The sequence below is a fragment of the Malaclemys terrapin genome, chromosome 2 (assembly GCF_027887155.1).
Source record: "Malaclemys terrapin pileata isolate rMalTer1 chromosome 2, rMalTer1.hap1, whole genome shotgun sequence".
Lineage (NCBI taxonomy): Eukaryota > Metazoa > Chordata > Testudines > Emydidae > Malaclemys > Malaclemys terrapin.
This window is the reverse complement of record NC_071506.1, coordinates 214,921,613-214,948,104: the sequence shown is the minus strand read 5'-3', so window position 1 is coordinate 214,948,104 and position 26,492 is coordinate 214,921,613. Positions and strand designations below refer to the sequence as shown.

General features: G+C 42.4%; 1 protein-coding gene across 1 annotated transcript in view; it reads left to right on the top strand.

Moving 5' to 3' along the window:
- The window catches only part of ZCWPW2 (zinc finger CW-type and PWWP domain containing 2), a 104,260-nt gene that overhangs the window by 50,519 nt on the left and 27,249 nt on the right, over positions 1 to 26,492 (top strand). Inside the window, exons 4-6 of the mRNA XM_054019598.1 lie at positions 14,436 to 14,497; positions 24,522 to 24,583; positions 25,537 to 25,604. Of these exons, the coding sequence (XP_053875573.1) occupies positions 14,436 to 14,497; positions 24,522 to 24,583; positions 25,537 to 25,604 (192 nt within the window). The remainder of the gene's footprint in view (positions 1 to 14,435; positions 14,498 to 24,521; positions 24,584 to 25,536; positions 25,605 to 26,492) is intronic.

The window sequence follows — 26,492 nt, the reverse complement described above, 5'->3', positions numbered from 1 at the left end:
TCAATGAGTCTTTAAATTTAAATTGTGGAAGAGGTCTTGCTCCTTTTATTGTAATATTTTGTCTGATTGTACTTTCCCAATCTTTTCTTTACTATCAGAGACTCCTTATTCAGCCATTGTTTTTGTCCCATGTCTAGTCATTGAGTATTTATATGTCTGTAGAGGAGTTCAGAAGGCGACTTCCCACATTGCAGCGGTGTTGCCCTATACTTGAATACTGCTAAATATGGATCTTCTCTTCCATCCATTGCCTTTTTGAGCATGTTCTTTACTATACATACTTCACTTTCAGCTAATCCATTGGCTTGGGGATGGGCTCTAGATGTCATACATTTTAGCAAAGTTCAAGAATTCCCTATTCTTGAACTGTGGTCCATTGTCAGTTATTACTAGTTTTTGAATTCCATGATATACAAATTCAGATTTAATGTGCCTGACAACTGTTGATGCGGTGGTATCTTCAAGTGTGATGACTATTTGGAAACTGGTGTAATAGTCCATTACAGGCAGGTGAGTGTGTCCTTCCCAACCTGAACATGTCAGTTCCAACTTTGTCCCAAGGAATTGTGAATTGTTTGTGTAATATCATTGGTTCTTTCTGCTGGGAATTGCTGAACTTCTGACATGATCCACATGTGCTCACTATTTTTTCAATGTCACTATTCATCTGTGGCCAGAATACAACTTCTCTAGCTCTTCTTTTTGATTTAGTCATTCCCAGGTGTCCTTCATGTATTCATTCCAATATTTTCCTTCTCATCACTGTGGGAACCACAATCTTTGTTCCTTTCAAGAACACGCCAGAAATAGCTAAAAGCTCATTTTTATAACAAACATGTAAGTGGGATTTTATCCCTCCTTATCACTGTTATCACTACATTCAGCATTTCATCTTTAGCTGTTTCTGTCTCCAGTTCATCCCACATGCCTGGAGATACAGCACATGGCATGTTTTATCATGTTCACATGTATGTTTCCTGCTTATTCCAGATCATCAGGCTGTGTATTTTCAGGTAGAGCATGTGCTCTTGACAGTATGCCTGCCATTACTAAGTGGTATCCATGTTGAAACTCCAGAATCATATAATATTTCTATATTTTCAGAAGTAGTCATTGTATCCTTGATGGTGCTTCTCCAAGTCCTTTTTTGTGTATTGCAATCAGTGGTTGTGATCAGCTTCTTCTTTAAAGCTACCACCAGAGAAAAAGTCATGGGATCTTGTACATCCATGCACCAGATCTAGTGTATCTTTTTCAAATTGTGTGTAAATCTTCTCTGTGGCTGTCAAAGCCCTAGATGCATTTGAGACTGGCAATCAATCCATTCCATGACACTGTAATAGTACTGCTCCCAGCCCTCCTTTCAAAGCATTTGTGGAGAGAGTGATGTCTTTTAATAGTTCAAAAATTAGCTCCAGTGTGCAATTAGAAGGTGCTTTAAATCATTGAATTTTCTTCCATGATCTGGCATCCATGCCCATTCGGTGACCTTGTGGAAGAGGTGTCTTAGGTGAGTTGTGCAAGCTCACTATTTAAGTCTGAACTTGCTGACATAGTTTAACATGCCTAGCAGCTTTTGAATTCCCTTTTCATTTTCAGGTATCTGCATGATCAGTCTTGCTTGACTCTTTAATTCATCAGGCAAGATTCCCTTGGAGGTCAGTCTCTCTCCCGAGTATGTTATTTCCTTTGTTTGAAATTGACATTTGGACTTACTCAGCTTAAGGTTATTAGTGTTCACAATTTCCAGTACTCTTCTCAATGTTCAATGGCCGTGCTGTCCCAAATTATTATGTCATCATTATTATGTCATGCATCCGATGAAGTAGGTTTTAGCCCACGAAAGCTTATGCCCAAATAAATTTGTTAGTCTCTAAGGTGCCACAAGTACTCCTCGTTCTTTGTCATCAGTGTACACTTTAACACCTGTTTGACCCTCTTGCATCTGGTTTATTGTATGGTAAAATAGTTCTGGAACTTAACATATTCCAAAAGCAGTCTTAGGAAGCAGTGTCTGCCAAGTGGTGTGTTGATAGTGTAGATTTTGGTGTTCTCAGTGTCCAAGGACATCTGTCAAAATTCAGCTGATGCATCTAGTTTGCTGAAGAATTTGTCTTCTGTTGTCTCGGACAACAGTTCACTTCTTGGGGTCAAGTGAAAGTGTTTTCTCTTTTTATGTTTTTGTTCAGTTTCTTAGGCCTTGTCTACACTACGAGAGTAGTTCGATTTTACTTAAATCGAATTTTTGGAATCGATATTGCAAAGTCAAACGTGTGTGTCCACACTAAGGACAGTAATTCGACTTTGTGAGTCCACACTAACGGGGAAAGCGTCGACATTGGAAGTGGTGCACTGTGGTCAGCTATCCCACAGTTCCCGGAGTCCCCGCTGCCCATTGGAATTCTGGGTGGAGCCGCAAATGCCTTCTGGGTAAAAAAAAGGTGTCCAGGGTGCTTTTGGGTAACTGTCGTCATCCGTCCATCACTCCCGCCCTCCCTCCCTGAAAGCGCCGGCGGGAAATCAGTTCGCGCACTTTTCTAGTCAGTGACAGCGCGGACGCCACAGCACTGCGAGCATGGAGCCTGCTGCAACCATCACTGCAGTTGTGGCCGCTCTCAACGCCTCGCAACTTATCATCCACCTTTCCCTGAGGCAGATGCAGAAAAGTCAGGCGAGGAGGCTACGTCAACGCGGTGATGGCCTGAAGTCTGAGAGTAGCACAGACCTCTCAGAAAGCAGGGGACCCAGCGCCGAGAACATCACGGTGGCAATGGGTCATGTTGATGCCGTCGAAAGGAGATTCTGGGCACGGGAAACAAGCACTGAGTGGTGGGACCGCATAGTGCTGCAGGTCTGGGATGAATCCCAGTGGCTGCGAAACTTTCGCACGCGGAAGGGAACTTTCCTGGAACTTTGTGAGTTGCTGTCCCCTGCCCTGAAGCGCAATGACACCCGGATGCGAGCAGCCCTGACTGTCCAGAAGCGAGTGGCCATAGCCCTGTGGAAGCTTGCAACGCCAGACAGCTACCGGTCAGTCGCGAACCAGTTTGGGGTGGGCAAATCTACCGTGGGGGTTGTTGTGATGCAAGTAGCCAAGGCAATCGTTGATGTACTGCTGCCAAAGGTAGTCACCCTGGGAAACGTGGAGGCGATCATAGATGGCTTCGCAGCGATGGGATTCCCAAACTGCGGTGGGGCCATAGATGGAACTCACATCCCTATCCTGGCACCGGAACACCAGGCCAGCCAGTACATTAACAGAAAGGGCTACTTTTCCATGGTGCTGCAAGCACTGGTGGACCACAGGGGACGTTTTACCAACATCTACGTGGGATGGCCGGGCAAGGTTCATGACGCTCGTGTTTTCAGGAACTCTGGTCTGTTTAGACGGCTGCAGCAAGGTATTTACTTCCCGGACCACAAAATAACTCTTGGGGATGTGGAGATGCCTATAGTCATCCTCGGGGACCCAGCCTACCCGCTAATGCCCTGGCTCATGAAGCCCTATACTGGCGCCCTGGACACTGAAAAAGAACTCTTCAACTACCGGCTGAGCAAGTGCAGAATGGTGGTGGAGTGTGCTTTTGGCCGTCTCAAGGGGAGATGGAGAAGCTTACTGACTCGCTGTGATCTCAGCGAAACCAATATCCCCATTGTTATTGCAGCTTGCTGTGTGCTCCACAATCTCTGTGAGAGCAAGGGGGAGACCTTTATGGCGGGGTGGGAGGTTGAGGAAAATAGCCTGGCTGCTGATTACTCACAGCCAGACAGCCGGGCGATTAGAAGAGACCAGCGGGAAGCGCTGTGCATCCGGAAGGCTTTGAAAGCAAAGTTCCTGAGTGAGCAGGGTAACCTGTGACTTTAAAGTTTGTGTATTGAGAAGCTAAACCTGCCCCCGTTTCTTTGCCCAGTTAATGTTGACTATCCTATCCAGTTACATACCCCCTTCACCCCACTTCCAACACACGTTTCAAAATAAAAATAGTTCTACTTTGTTAATGCACACCGTTTTCTTTAATACTGTATTCGCGGGAATTTTTTAAAACTGGGACGCAGACTGTGGTGCGGAGCGGGTGTACTGTAGTGGCGCGAATGCAGCTTCTAAACTCAAGGATTGACAGGCTCCGCTGCGGTGGGATGGTTGTTTCAACGGAGCCTGTCACCCCTCCTGATAGGGACTGTGTGTATGGGGGGGTCTATGTGACTTTGTGGCAGGGGGAGGACGGTTACAGATCCCCTGCTGTGTGGCTCTGTGATCCTGCCTAAGGACCGCCGCTTAAGATCTGTAACTGCCCTCCCCTGCCACAAAGTCACAGAGCAACCCACCCCCCACCACATAACATGAAAACAACCTCCCAGACTAACCAGGGTAACTAGTCACTGCATCACTGCACTATGTATGTGCCCTGCTGCTGTGCCTGCCCCCGACTATATACCCTGCCAAAGGTGACTGTCCTGTCGAATTACCAACCCCCTATCCCCCCCTCCTCCAAAAGAACATGATGGAAACAGTAGTTAACAGAAACATATTTTTTATTATCAACCAAACATGGAACTGGGAAAGTGAAACTTGGACGGGGGCTTGTGTCAGGCGGGAAGGAAAGAACTTGTCAAATTTTGGGGAATGAGAGCCTTCTGCTGCTCGAGCTCTCTGCAGGGGTGGAGTGAGAGTTAGCAGGGACTCTGCCGCCTCTCCTTCTGTGCACTTTGGGTGAGGGGAGTATGGGACTTGGTGGCGGGGAGGGCGGTTAGAGATGGACTGCAGCGGGGCTCTGTCCTCCTGCCTCCGTTCCTGCAGAACATCCACAAGGCGCCGGAGCGTGTCCGTTTGCTCCCTCATTAGTCCAAGCAGGGTTTGAGTCGCCTGCTGGTCTTCCTGACGCCACCTCTCCTCCCGATCCATGTTGGCTTGGTGCATTCGGGTCAAGTTCTCCCGCCACTGGGTCTGCTGTGCTGCCTGGGCTCTGGAGCAGGCTATAAGCTCCGAGAACATGTCCTCCCGTGTCCTCTTCTTCTTATGCCTAATCCGCGCTAGCCTCTGGGAGTGTGATGACAGGCTAGGTTGTGAGACAGTCGCAGATGGGGCTGTGGGAATGGGAAAAAGGGAGTGAATTCCTCAGAAAGATAAATGTAGTTGTGAACAAAGAACATAGTCTTTCTCTGTTAACAAGACCATGCACAGCACCTATCACATGCGCACTCAGCACAAGGTCGAATTCTCGGCCTTCGCATTCAGTGCCTGGGGTCTTCTACAGCACATTTGAGAAGCCTCTCAGGAGAACGGAATTTCTGTTGCAGGCAGACATGGTAAGCCGTAGACTTGTGGCAGCTTAAAACTTTAATATTAGCAATGGCCTCATTTCACATTGAAATCAATGTCGGTCCCTGCTGCCAGCAATTCGGCAAGCAGGAAGTCTGCTCCTGTCCCACACCCTCGCGGCTGTCCCCGGGAACGATCCCTTTCGGCTGCCCCTCTCCCGCCTCCACCGCGTGGCTGCAAACCAGCGGTTACAGTTCTGTAAAGGAACGGCAAAGCAGTCCCAACACTAACATTCCCCTACCTCATTCAAAGCAGGTCATCATGAGCGACATCACCCTCATGAGGATCTCTGACAGCGAGAAAGAGAGAATGCTCCGGGAAAGCCTGCAAAGACCAGGGCCGTATGCCGCCATGCTGTGCAGAGCAATGATTCCAGAGTACTTGATAGTCTCGTGGCGTGGCAACGTGTCCTACTACGGAGGACCCAATAAGGCCGCTCTCCCCAAGAACCTAATGCAGCGGATTTCCAATTACCTCCAGGAGAGCTTCCTCGAGATGTCACAGGAGGATTTCTGCTCCATCCCCGGACATATAGACCGCATTTTACTGTAGCTGCTGTAGCAGTGACTAACCAGTAGAGCGGCTTGGGCAGGACAATCATGCAAAACCGGACATTGCTAGATTTTTTTTCAATAGTTGCACTGCCCATGACTGAACCGTTAAGCTAATCAAACTAATCATGAGAAACCCATTTTTTAAATTGTTAATATTCCTGTTCTGTTACAAATAAATGTTTAGATTTTTACAACACTTACTGGCTGATCCTTCCCCAGATTCTGTGTCCGGGGTAACGGCTGGGGAGGGTTGGTAGGGGATCTCTGTAAGGGTGATGAAGAGATCTTGGCTGTCGGGGAAATCAGCGTTGTGAGCGCTGTCGACTGCCTCGTCCTCCTCATCTCCTTCCTCATCTTCCCTGTCCGCTAACATGTCCGAGGATCCAGCCGTGGACACTATCCCATCCTCAGAGTCCACGGTCACTGGTGGGGTAGTGGTGGCGGCCGCACCGAGGATGGAATGCAGTGCCTCGTAGAAACGGGATGTCTGGGGATGGGATCCGGAGCGTCCGTTTGCCTCTTTGGTCTTCTGGTAGCCTTGTCTCAGCTCCTTGATTTTCACGCGGCACTGCGTTACATCCCGGCTGTATCCTCTCTCTGCCATGTCTTTAGAGATCTTCTCGTAGATCTTTGCATTCCGTCTTTTGGATCGCAGCTCGGAAAGCACGGACTCATCGCCCCACACAGCGATGAGATCCAAGACTTCCCGATCAGTCCATGCTGGGGCCCTCTTTCTATTCTGAGATTGCACGGCCATCACTGCTGGAGAGCTCTGCATCGTTGCCAGTGCTGCTGAGCTCGCCACGATGTCCAGACAGGAAATGAGATTCAAACTGGCCAGACAGGAAAAGGAATTCAAATTCAAATTTTCCCGGGGCTTTTCCTGTGTGGCAGTTCAGAGCATCCGAGCTCGTACTGCTGTCCAGAGCGTCAACAGAGTGGTGCACTGTGGGATAGCTCCCGGAGCTATTAGCGTCGATTTCCATCCACACCTAGCCTAATTCGACATGGCCATGTCGAATTTAGCGCTACTCCCCTCGTCGGGGAGGAGTACAGAAGTCGAATTAAAGAGACCTCTATGTCGAACTAAATACCTTCGCGGTGTGGACGGGTGCAGGGTTAATTCGATGTAACGGCGCTAACTTCGACATAAATGCCTAGTGTAGACCAGGCCTTACTGTCTATACACAACTATAGTCCCACTCCTTTTTTCTCTACAGTTACTAAGTGAACCCAACTGTTGGTTCTTCTATTATCCAGATGATATCATTTGTTGTGATGTTTTGCAGTCCTTCTTCTAGCCTCTTTCTTAAGCTTTGTTGAACTTTTCATATAGCATGTACCATATGTTTTACATCTTCTATAAACTGTATCTTGTATGTTAGTTGGAAGCATCCATTTCCTGTGAATATATCTTAGTATGATGCTATTAATACTTGCATATCTGGTTCTATATTGACTGTCTTTCTATGGTATACATCCTCTTAACTTAAAGACCAAGCACCTCATGCGTGTAGACCCAAGTCTTATTGCCTGCCTCTGTTTACTACCCCAAACTCTGGTTTCTTCTTAGAGTGCTTGCCTTAGCGGTATCCGTAGGGTTGGCTGTGGTGCATCCTGGAGTGCTGTGCTCATGTACTGGTATATTAGGCGCTGCCGGCCCTACGCCCTCTCAGTTCCTTCTTACTGCCTGTGATGGTTGGTTGGAGTACCTCGTCTTGCATTGCAAGAGCGTTAGTGGTTCTTTACAACCCATTGTCTATCTTCTTTGTATATGGTTCGAAGGTACTTAGTTAGCCATTAAGTTAAGTGTTAGGTTAGTTTGGTAGTTAGAGTCCCAGCTTGGACTTTGCACTGGAGCGGGGTATGCCCTATTCCCCCAGCTTTAAACCATGCTTGTCATGCACTAGGCTGATGCATATTAGTGACCCCCACAACAGCTGCTTGAAGTGCTTGGGGGAGTCCCATATAAAGGACAAGTGCAAGATTTGTAAGAATTTTTGCCCTAGAACCCAGAAGGAGCGGGATATTTGCTTGAGGGTCCTCCTCATGGAGGCTGCACTTTGTCCTGCGTCGGAGCCATCCTGCTTGGCCTCCGCTCCTAGCACCTTAGCAAAGGTGCAGAACGCACTACCAGCATCTGGCTCTGCCCAGCACCGTTTCACCTTGCTGGTACCTAAGAAGTGGCAAAAGAAGAATGGCTCCCCGGTACCAGAGGGGAAGGGGGCTTCAGGCAAAGGACCTATGTCAGACTATGTGACCATACCAGAGCTTCATGGAGGTACCACTGCAGTCGGACCCCCTAGCCCAGCCAGAGATCCGACTCTAACTCCTGGGCGTGGCAACGGACTCCAGCTTCTCCTAGGGCTTTTGTTGCCAGAAGTGGCCATGGCGGCTAAAGAGCAAGTAGGCCAGCTGGCACCGCAGATGCTGCACCAGGGGTCGGACTCAGCTAAGACCCCAACATCCAAGGGCAAGTTGAGCTCTACCCTGACATCTGGTGGTGAATTATGGCGAGTGTGGAAAAGAACTCCAGGGGCTGATCTTGTTTGCACAGGCACACCCACCCGCCTGGCATGAGACAACAGCAACTGATAGTGGTTACTTTGGATGGGGTGGGATCCCCAGTTTCTCTGTTATTGGGGCATGAGGAATAAAGTGTTGTTACCCTGATTATGTGAATCAAGAACAATGAAACTGTTTTATGACAGAGGATCTCACCATCACCTAAGTAGCACTCGCTAGACAAGGGACATGGGTTTTGGGAGAGGATGGGGACAGGTATTTGTACCTGATAGTACGGACCCCTTTTGAGGGCCTGAAGCACCAATTGCACCACCTCCTCTCTCCTCTGTTGAATGTCAGAGCTAACTTTGATTCTATTAGGAGTCTAGTTACAAGCTGCTGACCTGAATGTGCACCAGCACTGGGGCTCCCCTACTATGAGCTGAAATCACTAAGAGCTGAAATCACAAAAGAGCTAAAGTTACTAAGAGCTGAGATCACTGAGTGCTGTGTTAACTAGTGGGGGAGCCTGAAGCTATATTGCTAAGCGGCTGGTGGAGCAGTTTGCGGAGACGGCTGGAGGAGGAGCAGCAAGTGGCGCGGAGCCTTGTGGGGATGGTTGGAGTGGCTCACAGGTCAGTGAGCGGAGCGGAGCAGCTCGTGGAGCAGAGCAGTTTGTGGGACGGCAGGAAGTGGACTGGCCCGTGGTGAAGGCTGCAGCGGAACCCCACAGAGAGATGGCCGGTCGGCCTCGGATCACGTAAGGTGCCCCTTAACACCCTGCGTACCCCCTTTTACTCTGGTGCTGCTCTGACCAGGGACAGAGACTTTGGGGGTTGTTGGACTTTTGGGACTTTGGGTGGTTGCTGGACCCAAGAGACTTTGGGGGTGTTGGACTTTGGGGACTCTGGGTGATCTTTGGGTTGCTGGATTCAAGAACCAAAGGGAAAGGACATGGCCCAATTTGCTGGGGTGGGTCTTTTGCTCATGATTTGTGTTAGGAATCCTGTTTGTGGTGTTTTTTCCAATTTAATGCTGATGTTGTTTACCTCATGTTATTAAACATTTTCTGCTACACTCAGACTCCGTGCTTGCGTGAGGGGAAGTATTGCCTCTTAGAGGCACCCAGGGGGTGGTATGTAATTGTCCCAGGTCACTGGGTGGGGGCTGGAGCCGGTTTTGCATCGCGTTATTGAAACGGAACCCTTAGATACAGAACCCGGCACTTGTTGCTGCCAAATTAGGTGGGCAGAAGGGTTACACAGGGATACTCTGTAGTCCCATCAAAAGTGAGGGGTGGCAAGACTGTGGTGCTGCCAACTCAGCCCGATGGGCTTGGAGACCTCACTCTGGCTGGGTCTCTGAGACAGGCTCAGCCTGTCTGTCTTACCCTCTGAGTCTGCTGTACTCTCTTTAGGAGAGGTTCCTGCCTAGGAGTTCTCTCCCTGGCTTCAGGAGTCACTCCTGCAGTATGCTGCTTAGGGCAATCGTGCTCCTTCCCCCTCTGCTAACTGCAGTTTCCTCCTTTTTAAAGGCCTTCTCCTTATCATGCATGCTTGACAGGGCCAGAAGAGCGAGGGCTATCCCTGGCACCAGGGCCTTTTCCGTGTGAGGCCTATACATTTAGTCACACCACCTTACATGGTAATGCACAAGGTGGTAATGGACTTCCACATCAGTCGATCAGTTTCTTTCTCATTGTTCCCCAAACTTCACTCTCATCTTGGGGATCCCCACTTTCACACACTGGATACGAGCTGAACTTTGTTATACTTAGGACTAAACCCTAGCATATTTCTAACAGATTGTTTGTTTGTGGTATACAGGAAGAGAGTGATGCAAGGGACATGGACTATTTATACTCAGTTTGTCTAAATTGATACACCTGGGGGAATTCTGTGCCTCTGCGCATGCACAGAATTTATGTCCCCTGTAGACTTCTTTGCTTCCCCACAGAAAAATGACTTTCTGATGGAGAAGCAAAGAGGAAGCCTCAAGAGCGGTCATGTGATCCTCCTCAGCAGTATGTTTCAGGTGCCCAGGGCAGCCAGCAGAAAGGTAAATCACTGTGGGGCAGGGGGCGGGACTGGGGAAGACCTGGCTGGTGGCTCGTACCCTGCGCTGGGCTCAGCTGCTAGTCCTGGCTGGGCTGGGGAGGACGGGACTTCCTCTTCCCCTGCACGGCATCCGGGGCTGTGTCAAACCCATCCCCAGATTTCTCCCCGAGCTGTAGGAAGCTCTGCAAACTCTCTCTCTCTCTCACACTCTCTCTCTCTCTCTCTCTCTCAGACACATACACACACACACATCCTCCATGCTTCCTGCACCCATCGCTCCTCAGCTGCAGGGGGAGGGATCACTGTACAGGGAGCTGCTCCACCATACACCCAACCCCTGTGCATCCAGACCCCTCATACCCAGACCCCCCCACCGAGCCTCACTCCCCCTGCACCCAGAATCCCCCTGACAAGCCTCACTGCACCTGCACCACCTCTATGAGCCACCCTCACATGGATCCCCATCGTACCAAGCCTCAACCAACTGCACCTGGATCCCCACTCCACTGAGCCCCACTCCCACAACATCTTGACCCACCACTGAGCCCTCCACTCCCAGACCCCCCCACTGAGCTCTATACCCCCCCAACCCAGACAGCTCCCCTGCTGAGCCCCAGATAAATATCGATAGGAGAAATATGTAGGACAGCCACATTTCGCAGCTTCAATAAGCACTAATACCTCATCTCCTACTTAGATGCCAGGTGCACGCAAGCAGTGCATCGGTCCTGGTTTAACTAAAGAACTCAGCCCACCCTCCATTTTGAGAAGTATTGCTCACTACACTCTCGTAGGTGGGAATGCACTCAAAGAAGAAAGTAAATTTACTTGCTAGTAACTGTTCTTTGAGAGTTACTCCTGTGCATTCACACAGAGCTCTCTTCTTAGAGTATAACGCTGCAGTTCAGGAGAAGGCACTGAAGCAGTTGGTGGGGGCTGCTCTCTCTTATATACTCTCGGATGTCAAACACTTATGTCACCAAGGGGCATTCATGCAGGCCCACAGCTTTGGTAAAGATTCTGGTAGCTTGGTACCGGGGCTGCCAAGTCCACACTTGCACATGGGCAGAGGTGACTCTTGAAGCACAGTTACCTGTTAGTAATCTCTCTCTGATAAGGAATTCCCAACACTGACTCTCACCCTGTTTAGGAACTCTGCTGTGAGATGCTATTTGAGTTCTGCTGATTCACTGGGGCAAGTGTAGCTCATTGAGTCCACTATGGAGAGCTGCTCTCTGGACAGAAGTAACTGGAGTTTAGTATACTGAGATCAGTTTAGAGACCTTAGAAATAGCCAATCTTAGGTATAATGCTTAGGCTGAGGTTTACGTATTTGTTGGCATCTGAGTTAATGATAAATCTACTCCAGGAAGGTTACAAAAGTTACTCTAGGAAGATGACTTCAATATAACTATATTGATTTACACCAGTGTCAGATCTGACCCAACAAGAGTAGATTCTTTTTAGAGCAAGGTGGAAATTCTATCAGCTTACACTGCCCATCCAAAGTGTTGCACCTTTGAGGGTCCATACCTATATGAGAAGTTCATGCATTAGAGCTTCACACCAACATTACTTGATTTCTCCAGGTATAGGTCCTACACATCTGTGTACTAGAGGTAAGTTGTATGCAACATAGTTATAGCAGTGTAGGTCCCAGGTTATTCAAGAGACAACATGGGTGAGGTAATATCTTTTATTGGATCAATTTCTGTGGATAAGAGACACAAACTTTATCTCTTTCACGCACAGAAGTTGGTCCAATAAAAGATATTACCGCACCCATCTTGTGTCTACTAGAGACAAGGGCAGTCCCGAATATACTGATGTCCCTCTTAGTCTTTGTATTTGAAAACATGTCTAGATTCCAATGGACCATCAAGCAATCTGCCTCTAGGCATCCCTCCTCGCTTGTTGCAAAATAGAAGAAAAACATGATCCCAGGCAGAACAAAATCTTCTGCAGGGTCTCTGGATCAGGGAGAATTGTTCAGTTATCCCTGTGGTAGAGGAAATCAGTGGTAAACCTTTTTGTTATTTGTCTGAACAATGAATTACCTGTGTTCTGCTGATACCCAGAGAAGGTGTGAGTAACAGTAGGGAGAAATTAGTATTGGGGAAATTACGTTTACCATATATACTCGTTCATTAGCCCATTCGTTTATACATCGACCCCCCCAAGATGGCTAGGTAAAAATAGCAAAAACTGTATGACCCTTTAATAAGTCGACCCTATATTTCAGGGGTTGGCAAACTTTGGCTCCTGGCCCGTTAGGGTAAGCCACTAGCGAGCCTGGACGTTTTATTTACCTGGAGCATTCACAGGCACAGAGCCCCTCGGCTCCCAGTGTCTGCGGTTTGCCTTTTCCAGCCAATGGGCTGGGAATGGCAAACCACAGCCACAGGGAGCCGAGGGGCTCCATGCCTGCAGACGCTCCAGGTAAACAAAATGACAATGTATTAGATATTCAATTCAATGATTCCCTAAAGTTTAAAATCATCAAATTTTGGTGTAGACCCATTTATAAGCTGACTCCCACGCTTTGATGCGTCACTTTTTTACCAAAAATATTCTGCTTATGAACGAGTATATACAGTAGGGTTTGTAATGACCCAACCACTCCCAGTCTTTATTCAGGCCTAGTCTGATGATATCTAGTTTGCAAATTAATTCCAGTTCTGCAACTTCATGTCAAATCTGACATCAGGAATCATAACATTCAAAAACCAGTAGGAGAACACTTCAGTCTCTCTGGTCACTCAGTAACAGACCTCAAAGTGGCAATTCTTCAACAAAAAAACTTCAAAAACAGACTCCAACGTGAAACTGCAGAACTGGAATTAATTTGAAAATTAGATACCATCAGATTAGGCCTGAATAAAGACTGGGAGTGGTTGGGTCATTACAAAACCTAAACTTAATTTCCCCAATACTAATTCATCTCCACTGTTACTCACACCTTCTTGTCAACTGTCTGTAATAGGCCACTCTCCTACCATTTCAAAAGTTATTTTTCCTCCTTTGGTATCCTGCTGTTAATTGATTTATCTGGTTTGACTGACCTAACACTTGGTAAAGCACCCCCATCCTTTCATGTATTTATACTTGCTCCTGTATTTTTTACTTCATACATCTGATGAAGCTCACGAAAGCTTATGCCCAAATAAATTTGTTAGTCTCTAAGGTGCCACAAGGACTCCTTGTTTTTTTTTAAATATTCAGTTACTCTACCCTAGTTACTGTTCCTCAGTCTCAAAATTGAGTGTTTCTATAGGCAACAACTCAAGTGACTAAACTATAGATATTTAAGTAACATACCTATTGATGAAACATCGTACTATGTAACACACACTTACTGGCCCACCTTTTAAATTACTTAGAGGTTTGACAGTAGTGACCACATCTGAGATGGAATGTTCATATAATGAATGCTTGCTTTAGGAAAGAGAGACAGTGCTCATAATGAAATCTTAATATCTATGTCAGATTGCATACAGATATCCTAAAAGGATGGATATTTGAACAATCCATTAAGAAACTATAGAAATTATAGTTAGAGATAATCTATTCCTTGTTAAGAAGAAAGTTTCTATATGGCAGTTTCATAATGTATGGTATGTTTGAGAACAGTTTCACATCTTGGTTCATACTTTTATTCAAGAAGAATCCATCTTTGTTTCTACACTGATATGTATTATCTATTTTGTGGTAGTAAATACGTAGAAACAGTGTAAAGAGCCCAACTTTTATTTGGGTAATATATTGTGGATACAAATTGTTTCCACAAGAAAGACTCTTTTTTGAAAATCAGAGTCAAAATGATTTCATACAAACCCTTTGATTATTGTAATGTTAATGACCTACTAAAATCAATTATGACTGTACAGTTCTATATTTCAATGGTGTAAATATGTTTATAAACAATTACAATAATTTATATTCTGTTTGCCAAGAATGATATTCAATATTTATTTGTATTGTTTTCACAATGTTTTTCAGGGGCAGGAGTGTTAGAGGATAAAACAGAAGCCAGTAATGACACAGTGGTATCCAAGAGAAGAGTAAGACCTTATCTTTTAAAATAAAAGCTTAAATGATCAATTCCCATTTCCTTTTTGATTAAAAAGCCACATGCAAGACATTTTTTCAAACTCATTTTTGAAATATTATGTCAGTTTAGCCACTGTCAACTATTTTTAGGCCCTCAAATTTTCATGTACTTGAAAAAATGATTCTTCTTGCCAAAGTTCAATCATGCCTTTACTTTTTTTGGTAGGAGTAGTAAAAATATTATTTGCAACTGATACACTACTGCAATGATTCAGGTGTTTTATTCTCAAGTAATCTACAAGTGAATATTAAAAACAATTGTAATATGATTTCAGTCATGTGTTTTAGAGCCAATAAGGTGAAATTAAAGCTTCTGGCTGGTACTTTTATGTCTGTTTTATAGGTTTCATCGTATCATAGAAATGTTGGACTAGAAGGGAGCTTGAGAGGTCATCCATTCCAGACCTCTGTGCTGAGGCAGGACCAAATAAACTTAGACCATCCCTGACAGGTGTTCATACAACCTGTTCTTAAAAACCTCCAATTATGGAGATTACACAACCTCACTTGGAAGCCTATTACAGAGCTTAACGACCCTTATAGTTAGGAAAATCTTTCAAATATCTACCTAGAGAGATTTTCCTTGGTGCAGATTAAGTCCGTTACTTCTTTTACTACCTTCAGTGGACATGGAGAACAATGGATCATCCTCCTCTTTATAACAGCCCGTAATGTATTTGAAAGCTTTATCAGCCCCCCCCCCCCCCCCAGTCTTCTTTTCTCAAGAAGAAACATGCCCAATGTTTTTAACCTTTCCTCTAGGTTAGGTTTTCTAAGTCTTATAATTTTTGTTGCTCTTCTCTAGACTCTCCAATTTGTCTACATCTTTCCTAAAGTGTAGTGCCCAGAATTGGACACAGTACTCCAGCTGAGACTCACTAGTGCCAAGTAGAGCAGGACAGTTGCCTCCTGTGTATTAGGTACAACATGCATGTTCATACACCCCAGAATGATAGCCTGTTCCACAACTGCATCACATTGTTGACTCATTCAGTTTGTGATCCACTATAACCCTCAGATCCTTTTCAGCAGTATTACATCGTAGCCATTTATTCCCCATTTTGTAGTTGTGCATTTGATTCTCCTTCCCAACTTTGCACTTGTCTTATTGACAATCTTATTGATTTCAGACCAATTCTCTAATTTTTCAAGGTCCTTTGGAATTCTAATCCTGTCTTCCAACCATTCCCACCATGGTGTCATTTGCATATTTATAAGAATACTCTCTATTCTGTTGTCCATGTCATTAATGAAAATATTGACTAGTACTAACCCCTGCGGGACTCCACTAGATAAAACCTCTCAGTTTGACAGCAAACTATTGATAACTACTCTGAGTACAGAGTTTTAACCAATTGTGCACCCACATTACAATAATTTCATCTAGACCACATATGTACTCCCTTGTATATTTATTATTTGGAGTTACTTTCACCCGTTTGAGTTACATATGAATGTGTTCTAACAACTGGGATGTAAAGTTCCTTATTTATGTATATATATGCATGTTAAAATTAGTTATACTATGTGTTACAGGTTGCCTTTCTAGCATTTGATAAGTCTTTACCAAATGCTAGACAAATAAATCCCTAACAGTTCAAAGCAAAACACTGAAAAAAAATTAAACAATGCTCTATGTATATGCCCTGCCTTCTTGCTACAAGCCCCATAATGTAGGCCTCCAAAGCCTCAGATATGAGGCTAATAATTGTGGAAAACCCACTAGGTACAGTCAAATATAGATGGAGTTCATTTTTTTAAAAAGATCTAGAGTAGGTTTTAGAGACACTAGAATGCACAGGAACTCTCCTGTGCCTATCCGTGAGCCCTGATAATTCTCAGACAGACAATCAGATGTTTAAAGGCTAGATTTTTGTGAGAGTTGAACTCCCGTTTAGGTTATGGCTAGACTAGGAAAATAAATTGTGTTTAAAAATATGTTACCTAACATGTTTTAACTATTTTCTTAATCTAGCTATGGCTTGAAGCTGTGAGCTATTAACATTTTCAAAAGAACTTAGTGCCCAACATTCCAGTCTTTTGGAAATCTGGTCACTTATTTTGGTGTCTGTGGGTATGTCTAACCTGCAGTTGGAGGTGTGATTGCCATGTGTGTAGTCATACTTGAGCTAGCTTTAATCTAGCTACCACAGGTACCACTAATAGTGAAGTGGTAGCAGCATGGGCAAGCTACCCAAGTAAGTATTCAGGGCCCTGGGCAGGCTTGTATAGATTACACTGAAGCACCTGCTCCTGTGGTTTCACTTCTATCGGTACCTCAGATAGCTAGGGTATGCCTATCTGTGCTGCAATCACACACTCCAACTGCAGGGTAGACACACTGACAGGCACCAAAATAAGTGGCCAGATTTCCAAAAGACCAGAAAGTTGAGAGCTGAGCTCTCTTGAAATTATGGCTGTAAATCCAAGTGGTGAATTCTTTGGAAAATGTGTCCTTTAGTTTTCATTGTGTACAAGTCGTGTTGCCATATTTAATTAAATTATATTTATTTATTATTTCAATTATATAAACTAATTAAAAGTGCACCCACCCAAAGTGCCTTATCATATAAAATCATTGCTAGTAAAGTTTCCAGATGACACAGACATTGGTGGAGTGGTAAATAATGATGGGCACAGCTCAGTTATACAGATCTATCTCGATCGCTTGGAAAGGTGGGCTTTTTTGAACAATTTGTGTTTTAATGTAGCAAAATGCAAGGTCATACATTTATGAGGAGATAATATAGATCAGGCTTAAAGATGGAAGACAGAATCCTGGAATACAGTGACATTGAAAAGCACTTAGGAGTAACAGATAACCACCTGAACATGAGATCCCAGTGTGATGCAGTAGCTAAGAGAGTGAAGGTCATCTTTGTTCGTGTAAGCAGGAAAATACCAAGTAGTAGGCAGTGTCAGGATCCAAACAAAGGTAGTCAGGGCCAAGAATCAGAGCAGGGACACACCTGAGGCTGGGAGCAGAGGAGTTCATAGGTTCCAGGCCAGGGTCAGATTCCAAGCCAGGTTGCAGGATCCAAGTCAAGAGGCAAAGTTCAAATCAAGTCAAGGTCAAAGCCAGGCATTCAAGAACAGTCATGGCAGCTACAGGAAATTCACACTGTTTCCTGGACACTTCCTGGAATGCCCCTTGAGTTTATATAGGGCAGGAAGCCAATCAGGAGCCATGAGGCTGCTGTCTGTCAAACCCTTGAGGTGGACCTACCCATGGTCTGTGTCCACAGTGGGTCACAGTGGTGAACAAATGGGTTACAGCTGCTGCTGGGTGGAGGCAGGAGAGGTCAGCTGCCTGGTATCTCTGCAGGTCTGGGTTCTAGATCTGTGGGGACCTTATAATAGGGAGGTGATACTACCTCTATAGATGGCATTAGCAGCATACAGTCTCCAGTTCTGGTTTCCATCCTTAGAAAAGATCTTGAAAAATTGTAAAGGGCTCCAAAAAAATCTTCAAGAATGATTTGCAGTCTGGAAAACATGCCTTATAATGAGAGACTTCAAAAGCTCAATTTATTTAGTATATCCAAGAGAAAGTTAAAAGGAGATTGGTAAGTATGTACAGGGGGAAGAGATGGCTCTGTATTTTAGCAGAAAAAGGCATAACACAATCCAGTGGTTAGAAGGTGAAGCTAAACAAATTCAGATTAGAGGTAAAATGCACATTTTTAACCAGGAGGATAATTAACCATTGGAACTTATTGAGAGATATGATATATTTTCTATTACTTTGTCTTTAAATCAAGATTTGGTATCTTTCTAAAAGATATGCTATAACTCAAACAGAAGTTATGGGCTTGATGCAGAAACCATTGGGTTAGATTCTTTGGCCTGTATTACGCAGGAGGTCAGACTAAATGATCTGGGCTTAAAATCTATGAATTTAGCATATATTAAAAATACAGAAATAAAAACACTAGCCTCCCCAAAAACCAGAAAAAAAATTCCACTCCATCATCAGATAGTCATTTTCAATCCATACATTTTGGTCCTCAGCTCACCCTTTCCTCTTCAAGAGAGACAGGCCTTGCAGAGTAACAGATCTGATCTCTCTCTCTTCCATTTTGACAGAATGTAGAAGACAACTTATAGTTGTGGACTGCTGGATGTAGACATGCTAGAAAAAAATAATTTATTTTGCTAAAATGTTTTATAATATCAAGAATATGGAAACAGTTAAGTCTCTTTTCTTTTAGACAACATAACTAGAGCTTGAGTCAATCCCTCATTCATTCCATCGTCAAATAAGTCACTTCATTTTTTCTGCACTAGGATACCTTTCTTGAAGATAATAAAAGTAGTGTGATATTCCTAATAACACTAGAGTCAACCTTTTGATTTCCTGTATGTTGAAACATAAGAGCCAAAATGCTGCATTTCTACTGCATGTGGGAACGCAGTCACTAGACAGTACAGGGAGATATTGGATTTCATAAGGTGATATACCTTGAATAAATGTAGGACTAAAAATGAAAGTTTGTTAAAGCTGGCAACTCAGGGTCTGCATTTCAAGCTCCATCAACATTCTCATCACTACCACTATTGCTAGAAACACTGAAATAATTTTGTCTGTATTTATACCACAATTGCTACTATGGTATTTGTGTTCCTGACAAATTTTTGTCAGATGGATCAATAAATTGCCTCTTTGGAGACTTTTAACACAAGATGGATTAATTAAAAATTTATATTTCATTGATAGAAATGGAAATAGAAATTTTAACATAAGAGGTGGATAGTTTAGATTATCAAGTGGAGTCCATTAATATAGGACAAAACACCCTGAATAAAGATTGAAAAAAACCAAAACAAACCTCCCCACCATTTAATGCAATTCTGATGGAAGTGATTTTCAGAACTAGATAAGAAGAAGAAACTTAAGAGTTCAATGAAGTTTCTGAATTATATAATACAGGAAATGTTTATTTTTAATGTATTGTAATGTTGTAGAATTCCATTGCAGAAGCCAATCATGAGTTCAGAAGGAAATGGAGGCCCATAATAGGGCATCAGTGGAGTTATCCTTATGTATGCTATTCATTAGTTTACTTATGCTAGAAATATTATTATTATTTTATTTGCATTATCATAGTCTAGGAGTTCTAATCATGGACCAGGACTCTGTTGTGCTAGGTGTTATACAAACCCAACAAAAAGACAGACCCTATGACAATATAGACAGATGAGGGAGTAAAAGGAAACAATGAGACAGTATTGGTCAGTACGATAGGTAGGTATCTCAGCATACCAGCACCCTTACCATTATCATTTTTTTGTAAGCATCTTGGCTATGGAGAATTTTGAAGAAAAATAATAAGTTTGTTTTGTGGATGTTTATGGGGAGTTCCTCCAAAGTGTGACGAGCAGCATGGGAGAAAGCATGAAGGTGGCTATTTGTGTATTTAACAAGTGGGTGGTACAGGGTAGCATCATGGGTCAATTGGAGGTGGGAGTTGACCTCTTAGTGCAGAATGAGAGACAATAGATAGGTTGTGAAGGACCTTGAAAGTGAAGTGAAGTAGTTTATGTTTGATACAATAGTGAAGAGGGAGCCAGTGGAGGGATGCAAATAGAGGGGGGGACATGGTCAAAGCAACAGACTAAGAAAATTGTCTTTGCAGCTGCATTCTTAATGGATATGAGCAGGGCATTTGTCAAGGCCAGAGAAAAGAATGATGCAGTAATCAAGATGTGAGATGAAAATTTAGATGAGAATTTTGGTTGTGTGGATGGAAAGGCTGTATCTCAGAGGTACTGTGCAGATAGAATCAGCAAGACTTAGACATAGTCTGGATGTGAGGTCCTACAGAGAGTTCAAAGTTGAAGATGATATCCAAGTTATGGGCTTGAGCTATGGTGGTGTTGTCTACAGTCATTGAGAAAGGAGGTAATAGAGATGGCTTGGGGAAGAGGAGAGATTAAGCGCTCTGTTTTAGCCATTTGGGTTTGAGCTGACGGCTAGACATCCACAAGGAAATGGCAGAGAGACAGGCCAAGATTTTAATTTGGACAGAAGAAGACAAGTTTGAAGTAAAGAAGTACATTTGTGAATTGTTCACATAGAGATGGTAGCTCAATTTGTTGCTGAAATTACTCCAGAGATAAGGTATAAAGAGAGAAGAAAAGGTTACCAAGGATGGTCCCCTGTGGAACTCCCAGAGTTGGACGGGGTGGGGGGGAAATGAAGGGTAAGCTGAAGGAGGAATTAGAGTGGTAGGAGGAGAACCAGGAGAGAACATTGTTATGGAAGCTAAGGGAGGACAAGATTTCAAGAAAAGCATGATTAATGGTGTTGAAGGCAGCTCACAGGTCAATGAGGATGAGATAGAGCCCGGTTCTGAGTTTTGGTGAGGAAGAAGTCATTGTAGACTTTTAGGGCAGTTTAAATGGAATGCAAGGAGTTGAAATCAGATTGAAGATCTAAGATGGAATTGGAGAAGAACTCTAAACAGCAATTATTAATAGCATGTTCAATGAGTTTATAGATGAAAGGGAGTTGGGGTGGTTGCTGGAAAGACAAGTGGGGTCAAAGGCAGATTTTTTTTTAAGATGGGAGAGATTAAAGCAAGTTTGTATTGTTGATGGGAGAGAATCAGAGGCCAGATCTTCATGACTGGCTCTTTGGCCATAAAGGTTTATTAGTGTAAATTGATTTTAGAAATCAGCTATGACCAAACATCATAATATATCAGGTAATATCATTCTGTAAGAGCAGAATTTACAGCAACAGACACAAAATCAAGAGGAGTTAGAGCTGATGACCAAGTGTGAATACAGATTAATATTAGGCCTTATGCACAGGGTTTTGGGAAGCTCAGTGATCTGTGATGCAATGAAAGTAGTTTTTTCTTTAAAGTTTGCTTAAATTGTATGTGAATTTGATGCTCGTTAAAGTAATAGTGCAAGTAGGCACTGTGCAGGATACATTACATCCTGTACATTATCTGTCCTTTACTCCCAACCTGCAACACTGTTGCTGTTTCAGTCACAACAGAATTTTTCTATCGTGCTACATTGGTGTTTTTGACAACTATCCAGTAGGGACTAGAATGCTACTTTCAAACTCATTTTAAAAGTTGAACCCTTATATAGTAGAGACATAAGGCTACAGCAATAGCTCACTGCAGCAACTAGGAAGGAACCTCTTAAGAGAAATCCATTATACTTATGCAAAAGTAGTATTTTTCATATTAATTGTATCTAAAATATATGATCAAGAGATTTTTTTATTTAGTCTCCTGCAATGTGCTGCATGTAACTATAGATGCATTCTGTTCTATTTCTGTTCCTTATTAATAATATAAAATTTAATTAAAACTAAAAAATACCTTAATTTACTGTAGCTGCTTCTACTCTATAATTAAAAAATGAGCAAGTTCTTGGCATGCTATCATTTTAGCAAACCTGCTTTGAAAAAAATAAAGTTTAAAAATTCTGTTGTTTGGGCAGCAAAGCCTTACCATTTGTACTTACCAAGAACTCAGTTTAAAGGTCAGTTCTACTCTGAAAAATGATTCAGTAAATTAACATTGAGAGATTCCTTGTTTGTATCTAAACGTTTTCTATAACAAATGTAGTCAATTCACAAGTTTACAAAAACACTTTTCTAACAGGTCCTTCAAATTCAACATGGGCTTAGTATCAGAGGGGTAGCTATGTTAGTCTGGATTTGTAAAAAGCGACAGAGTCCTGTGGCACCTTATAGTCTAACATACGTATTGGAGCTTAAGTTTTTGTGGGTGAATACCCACTTCATCAGACGCATGTGATATTGTTTATATTTTACCTCTTTAGGGACATGTGATAGTTGAAACAAGCAGGCATAGGCTTTGCAAAGGATTTCTGAAAACAATCATTCTTTACTTTAGACAGCACAGGAGAAAAACAGATCTAGGTAAAGCAATAAATGCCTATGTGCCATTCCCTGTCTCAGTTACCTTACCACTCTTGAGCATTCTTTGGGAATTGGGTTAGCGTTTTTCCAGTGTTCCAGGTCCCATCTGCTAGGCCACCTTTCGCAAGCTCATGGCTTCTCCTCCAAATCAGGGAGTCTATCTGGAGTCCCTGCCTTCAACTTTCTGTCCAACAGTCAACAGAACCTGTCTCCCTCATAAAGCTGTCCCTTTTGTTCCTCTCTGTCTCTGAATCCCTCTGTATTTTAAAAGGGTTATAACCTCATATAAGCCTCTTTATTCCCCTTTTGGGGAAGTTCCACTGCTTGACCCCTTCTTCCTTGCAGACAAGATAGGTCAAACTGGATCTCCAAGGCTTCAGCCATCCCATTGTTCTATAGTGCTCCTATTGGAATGGGATCCATTCAGGTTACTGATTCTCCATTGTCCCTAGTCTCAGAGAAATGTGGCACAAACCCTTGGTAGCAGATAGCCCATACACTGAGGCATTTAGTAATACAGGAATTTCATAAAATCAACCAGAATTCATAAGCTGTATGTAGACAGATACTTCAAATTGTCACAGGAGTGAAAAGCAATAAATCTTTATTAGCCACTAAAATAAGCAGATATGACTGACAACTCACAATAAGCAGATCTGTTGAGTAAGAAAGTATTTTTACACAGTCAGCTTTCAGAGTAACTGTACTTTCAGCATTTCACTTAATTCTCCTTCAGACTTCCCAATAGGAGGAAAGTCTGATGGAGTATTAAGTTTCCTCTTTGATCACTTCTGACAAATATACAAAGGATGAAATTTTCATTTTTGGCAATCTTGTCAAATTTCCCATTTCAATAGTGATAAAGGTCTGAAATTCCTTGGGGAAAAAAGATTAATAAATCATTTCTTATATGAAGGCAAAATTCAAGGGTCAAAGTGAATCCAGCTAACAAATTTGAGCAAACCACCAATATATTTGAGATAATTTCAGAGTTAGAATGAATATATATATATATATAATATTTATACAAATATAGATTAAAGCCAAAGGTATTTAGATTTAGTGTAGTAGCGCAGCACTTACATGAAAAGTTATCTTTTGATTTGTGTTACTTAATATGTGATCCTAAACTGATTATTCCTAAGAAGTACTGATGTTTTGGAATATTCTATTATCTACCAGTTATGGAAAGTGTAAAAGAAAGTTTGTATCATTATCTTAATATATATATTCATTTAGAAAATCCTAATAATTAAAAATATGTTATTATTTGTATTACAATAGGGCCCAAAAGCCCCAACTAATCTCTGAGGACCCATTGGGCTAGCCACTGTACAGACCCATAGTGAGAGGCAGTTCCTAGTTATCTTGTAAATAGACGAAGCATTTGAAAAGTCAGAAGGGAAACAGAGGCACAGAGAATGAAATTACTTGCCCAGTGTAACACAGCAGGTCAGTAGCAGAGCCAGCAATAGAACCCATATTTGCCAACTTGCACTCCAGTGCCCTGTCCAAAAGAGCACAGTGTTTGCTTTCCTTTTATCATCATTAACCTGTAGTTTAAAAAAAAACCAGAGTCTTGATGAAGAACATATATTATCTTTTTGAGCTGACAGTCTAATCATCCTTCAAGAGTACTGTAGCATGGATTAAGCTATCATTTCTTTTTTTTGTATTCATACACACAAAATATACACTCTACACAGTACAAGGTATTTTTAATATAAATTGTGTATATACATGCTTAGCACATGTGACATACCTGTCTTATAAATCAAACTACAAAAGTCAGAGAAGAAGCCTACTAATATTTAGTATCATAATGAAAGCCTGAATCCACTTAAGGGATCTACAAAAACATTACTTGACTTGGTGTAATTGTTTTATTGGATTTTTTAAAAATGTTTTGGTAAATAATTTTTCATATTTGTAATTACAAGTTTAAATTATTCTCCTGTAAAAGTTCATGTAGTTACAGAATGTACTAATATATAGCAGAAAATTACTTTAAAATGTTACAGCATATTACCACTCACAAACCAAGTTTTATTATTTTTGTGTCTCAGATAAAAGCTCAGAAAAAGCAAGTTGTCAAGAAAAATAGAAGTGGCATTGGACAAAAAAGAAAGTAAGATTTGGGTAGTTCTTTTTTAACATTTTTACTGTGTAATTAAATAACTTCCAATGACTTGGTAGCACTGTGATTAGTATATCATGCTATTATGTGAGATTGCTTCTGTCGTTTCTGAGAATGTGGGTGATGGAGTAGGAAGAGCACCTACTTGCCCTCACTAACAATATCCAAGTCAATGCAAGAGCACTGCTGAAGGGAAGACATTTGGCCCTCTGTAGCCAGAAGGGTTGCAACAGCGAATCTTGAAGAGGAGATGTGTAAATCAAGGGTGATGCGTTAGTGGAGAATTCAGGAGGACCATCAAGAAAGAAATATAAACACTATTTTTTCAGAACTTAGAAACATTGTTAAGCATGATTTCAATCGTCTTTCACAAATTCACTGCTACTTACCTTGCTAAATAATTTACTGTTAGTGATAATTGGCTAGATTTTCAGCAGGCTTTCATTTTTGTTCCTGCAATTATGCAGATACAAATAATAAAAGCAGTTTATTTGTGTGGAGGAATGATTAGGTCACTTAGATGTTGAAGTACCTGATTTGTGGGTACAATAAGGTACTTGGATATCTATATTAGCTAAATTTAGCCTGGACAATTTTTGTGGATTAGAGTTTGGAAATTTGGCTCATTTTATGTCTATATTTTGAGTTTTTCTGTGTATAAATAGAAATTGCTTCTCATAATACATTTCTTCTTACTACTTATCCAAACCCTGGGACCAAAACTCTGTTAATAATATGGGATAAACAGAGGATTGTACCTATAATAAGTATTACTACCAGGAAATGAATGAGAGAGACAGGTGTTTTTTCACAAATCAATATGTAGCAACTATTGTAAGAAAGAACCTAGAAAAATGTTGTATGAATAAATATTATATTTTAAAATGTCCTTTAACTATGCATCATTAGTGACTTGTATTAAATGTGTGAAAATCTTTTTCTAGGAAAAGTATGTTAAGATGCTCTCTTGAAACAATGGTTTCAGATGACTTCCTGTCAAAAGAAAATCTGGGTATGTATAAACTATCTGTTGTTTAATTACAAGTATCCAGTTACTTTGAATAATATTTACATACATTTAGCATCTTAATATATTTAAGCTTTTGTGTCCCTTTTGTGTTGAAAAGATTGTCTTTGATGAACAATAATATTTTAGCATACAAGCCACATGTATACATACAGAACAAAAAACAAATTCCAAGACACCTGTTGCTGCAATGTTAAATTCTCCTTAGAGTCATTGTGCACATATACATTCCACTGTAGGTGTATGTGTGCCCAGTGCACTCTAGTCAGAGACTTTTTGCCAGCAGGAGTAGTGGGTGGCACATGCGACTGCCATCTTTGTGCTCCAAACTGAGAATATGAAAGGGGTGTGGCTGCTGCCTCCCTCTCAGTTCCTTCTTATCATCCATGTCAAGAGATGGGGCTCCCTGTTAAGCTTGGATTTTCTTTTCTTGCCAGATTTTAAAAATATATTGTACATATTTTGTTCATAGTTTTAGTGTTGTAGGTTAGTTAGATAGTTCACACTTTGTGTTCTGGGTGTCTCTTATCATGCAGAGATCCCCAGGATTTAAACAGTGTGCCACTTGCAGGGCAGTAACATCTGTGAGTGATAGGTACTCAAGCTGTCTTGGAAGAGGGACATGTTGGGGACAAATGTTCATACATACCTCTTTCCCAGCAAGGATAAAGAATTTGAGGGAATTCCATATCAGTATTAATTTGCTTGAGAAGTCGATGCACCCCACTTCAGAGCCTGACCCTCACTACAAAGGAAGGGAGATTTCTTCTATGTGGAGTGCACCTCTGGTTGCTCAGGCCCCAAAAACAAAATCTGGATAAAAGAGATCATCTCCTTCTTCTCTTGCAGCTTCCTCAAAACAGAGGAAGTTTC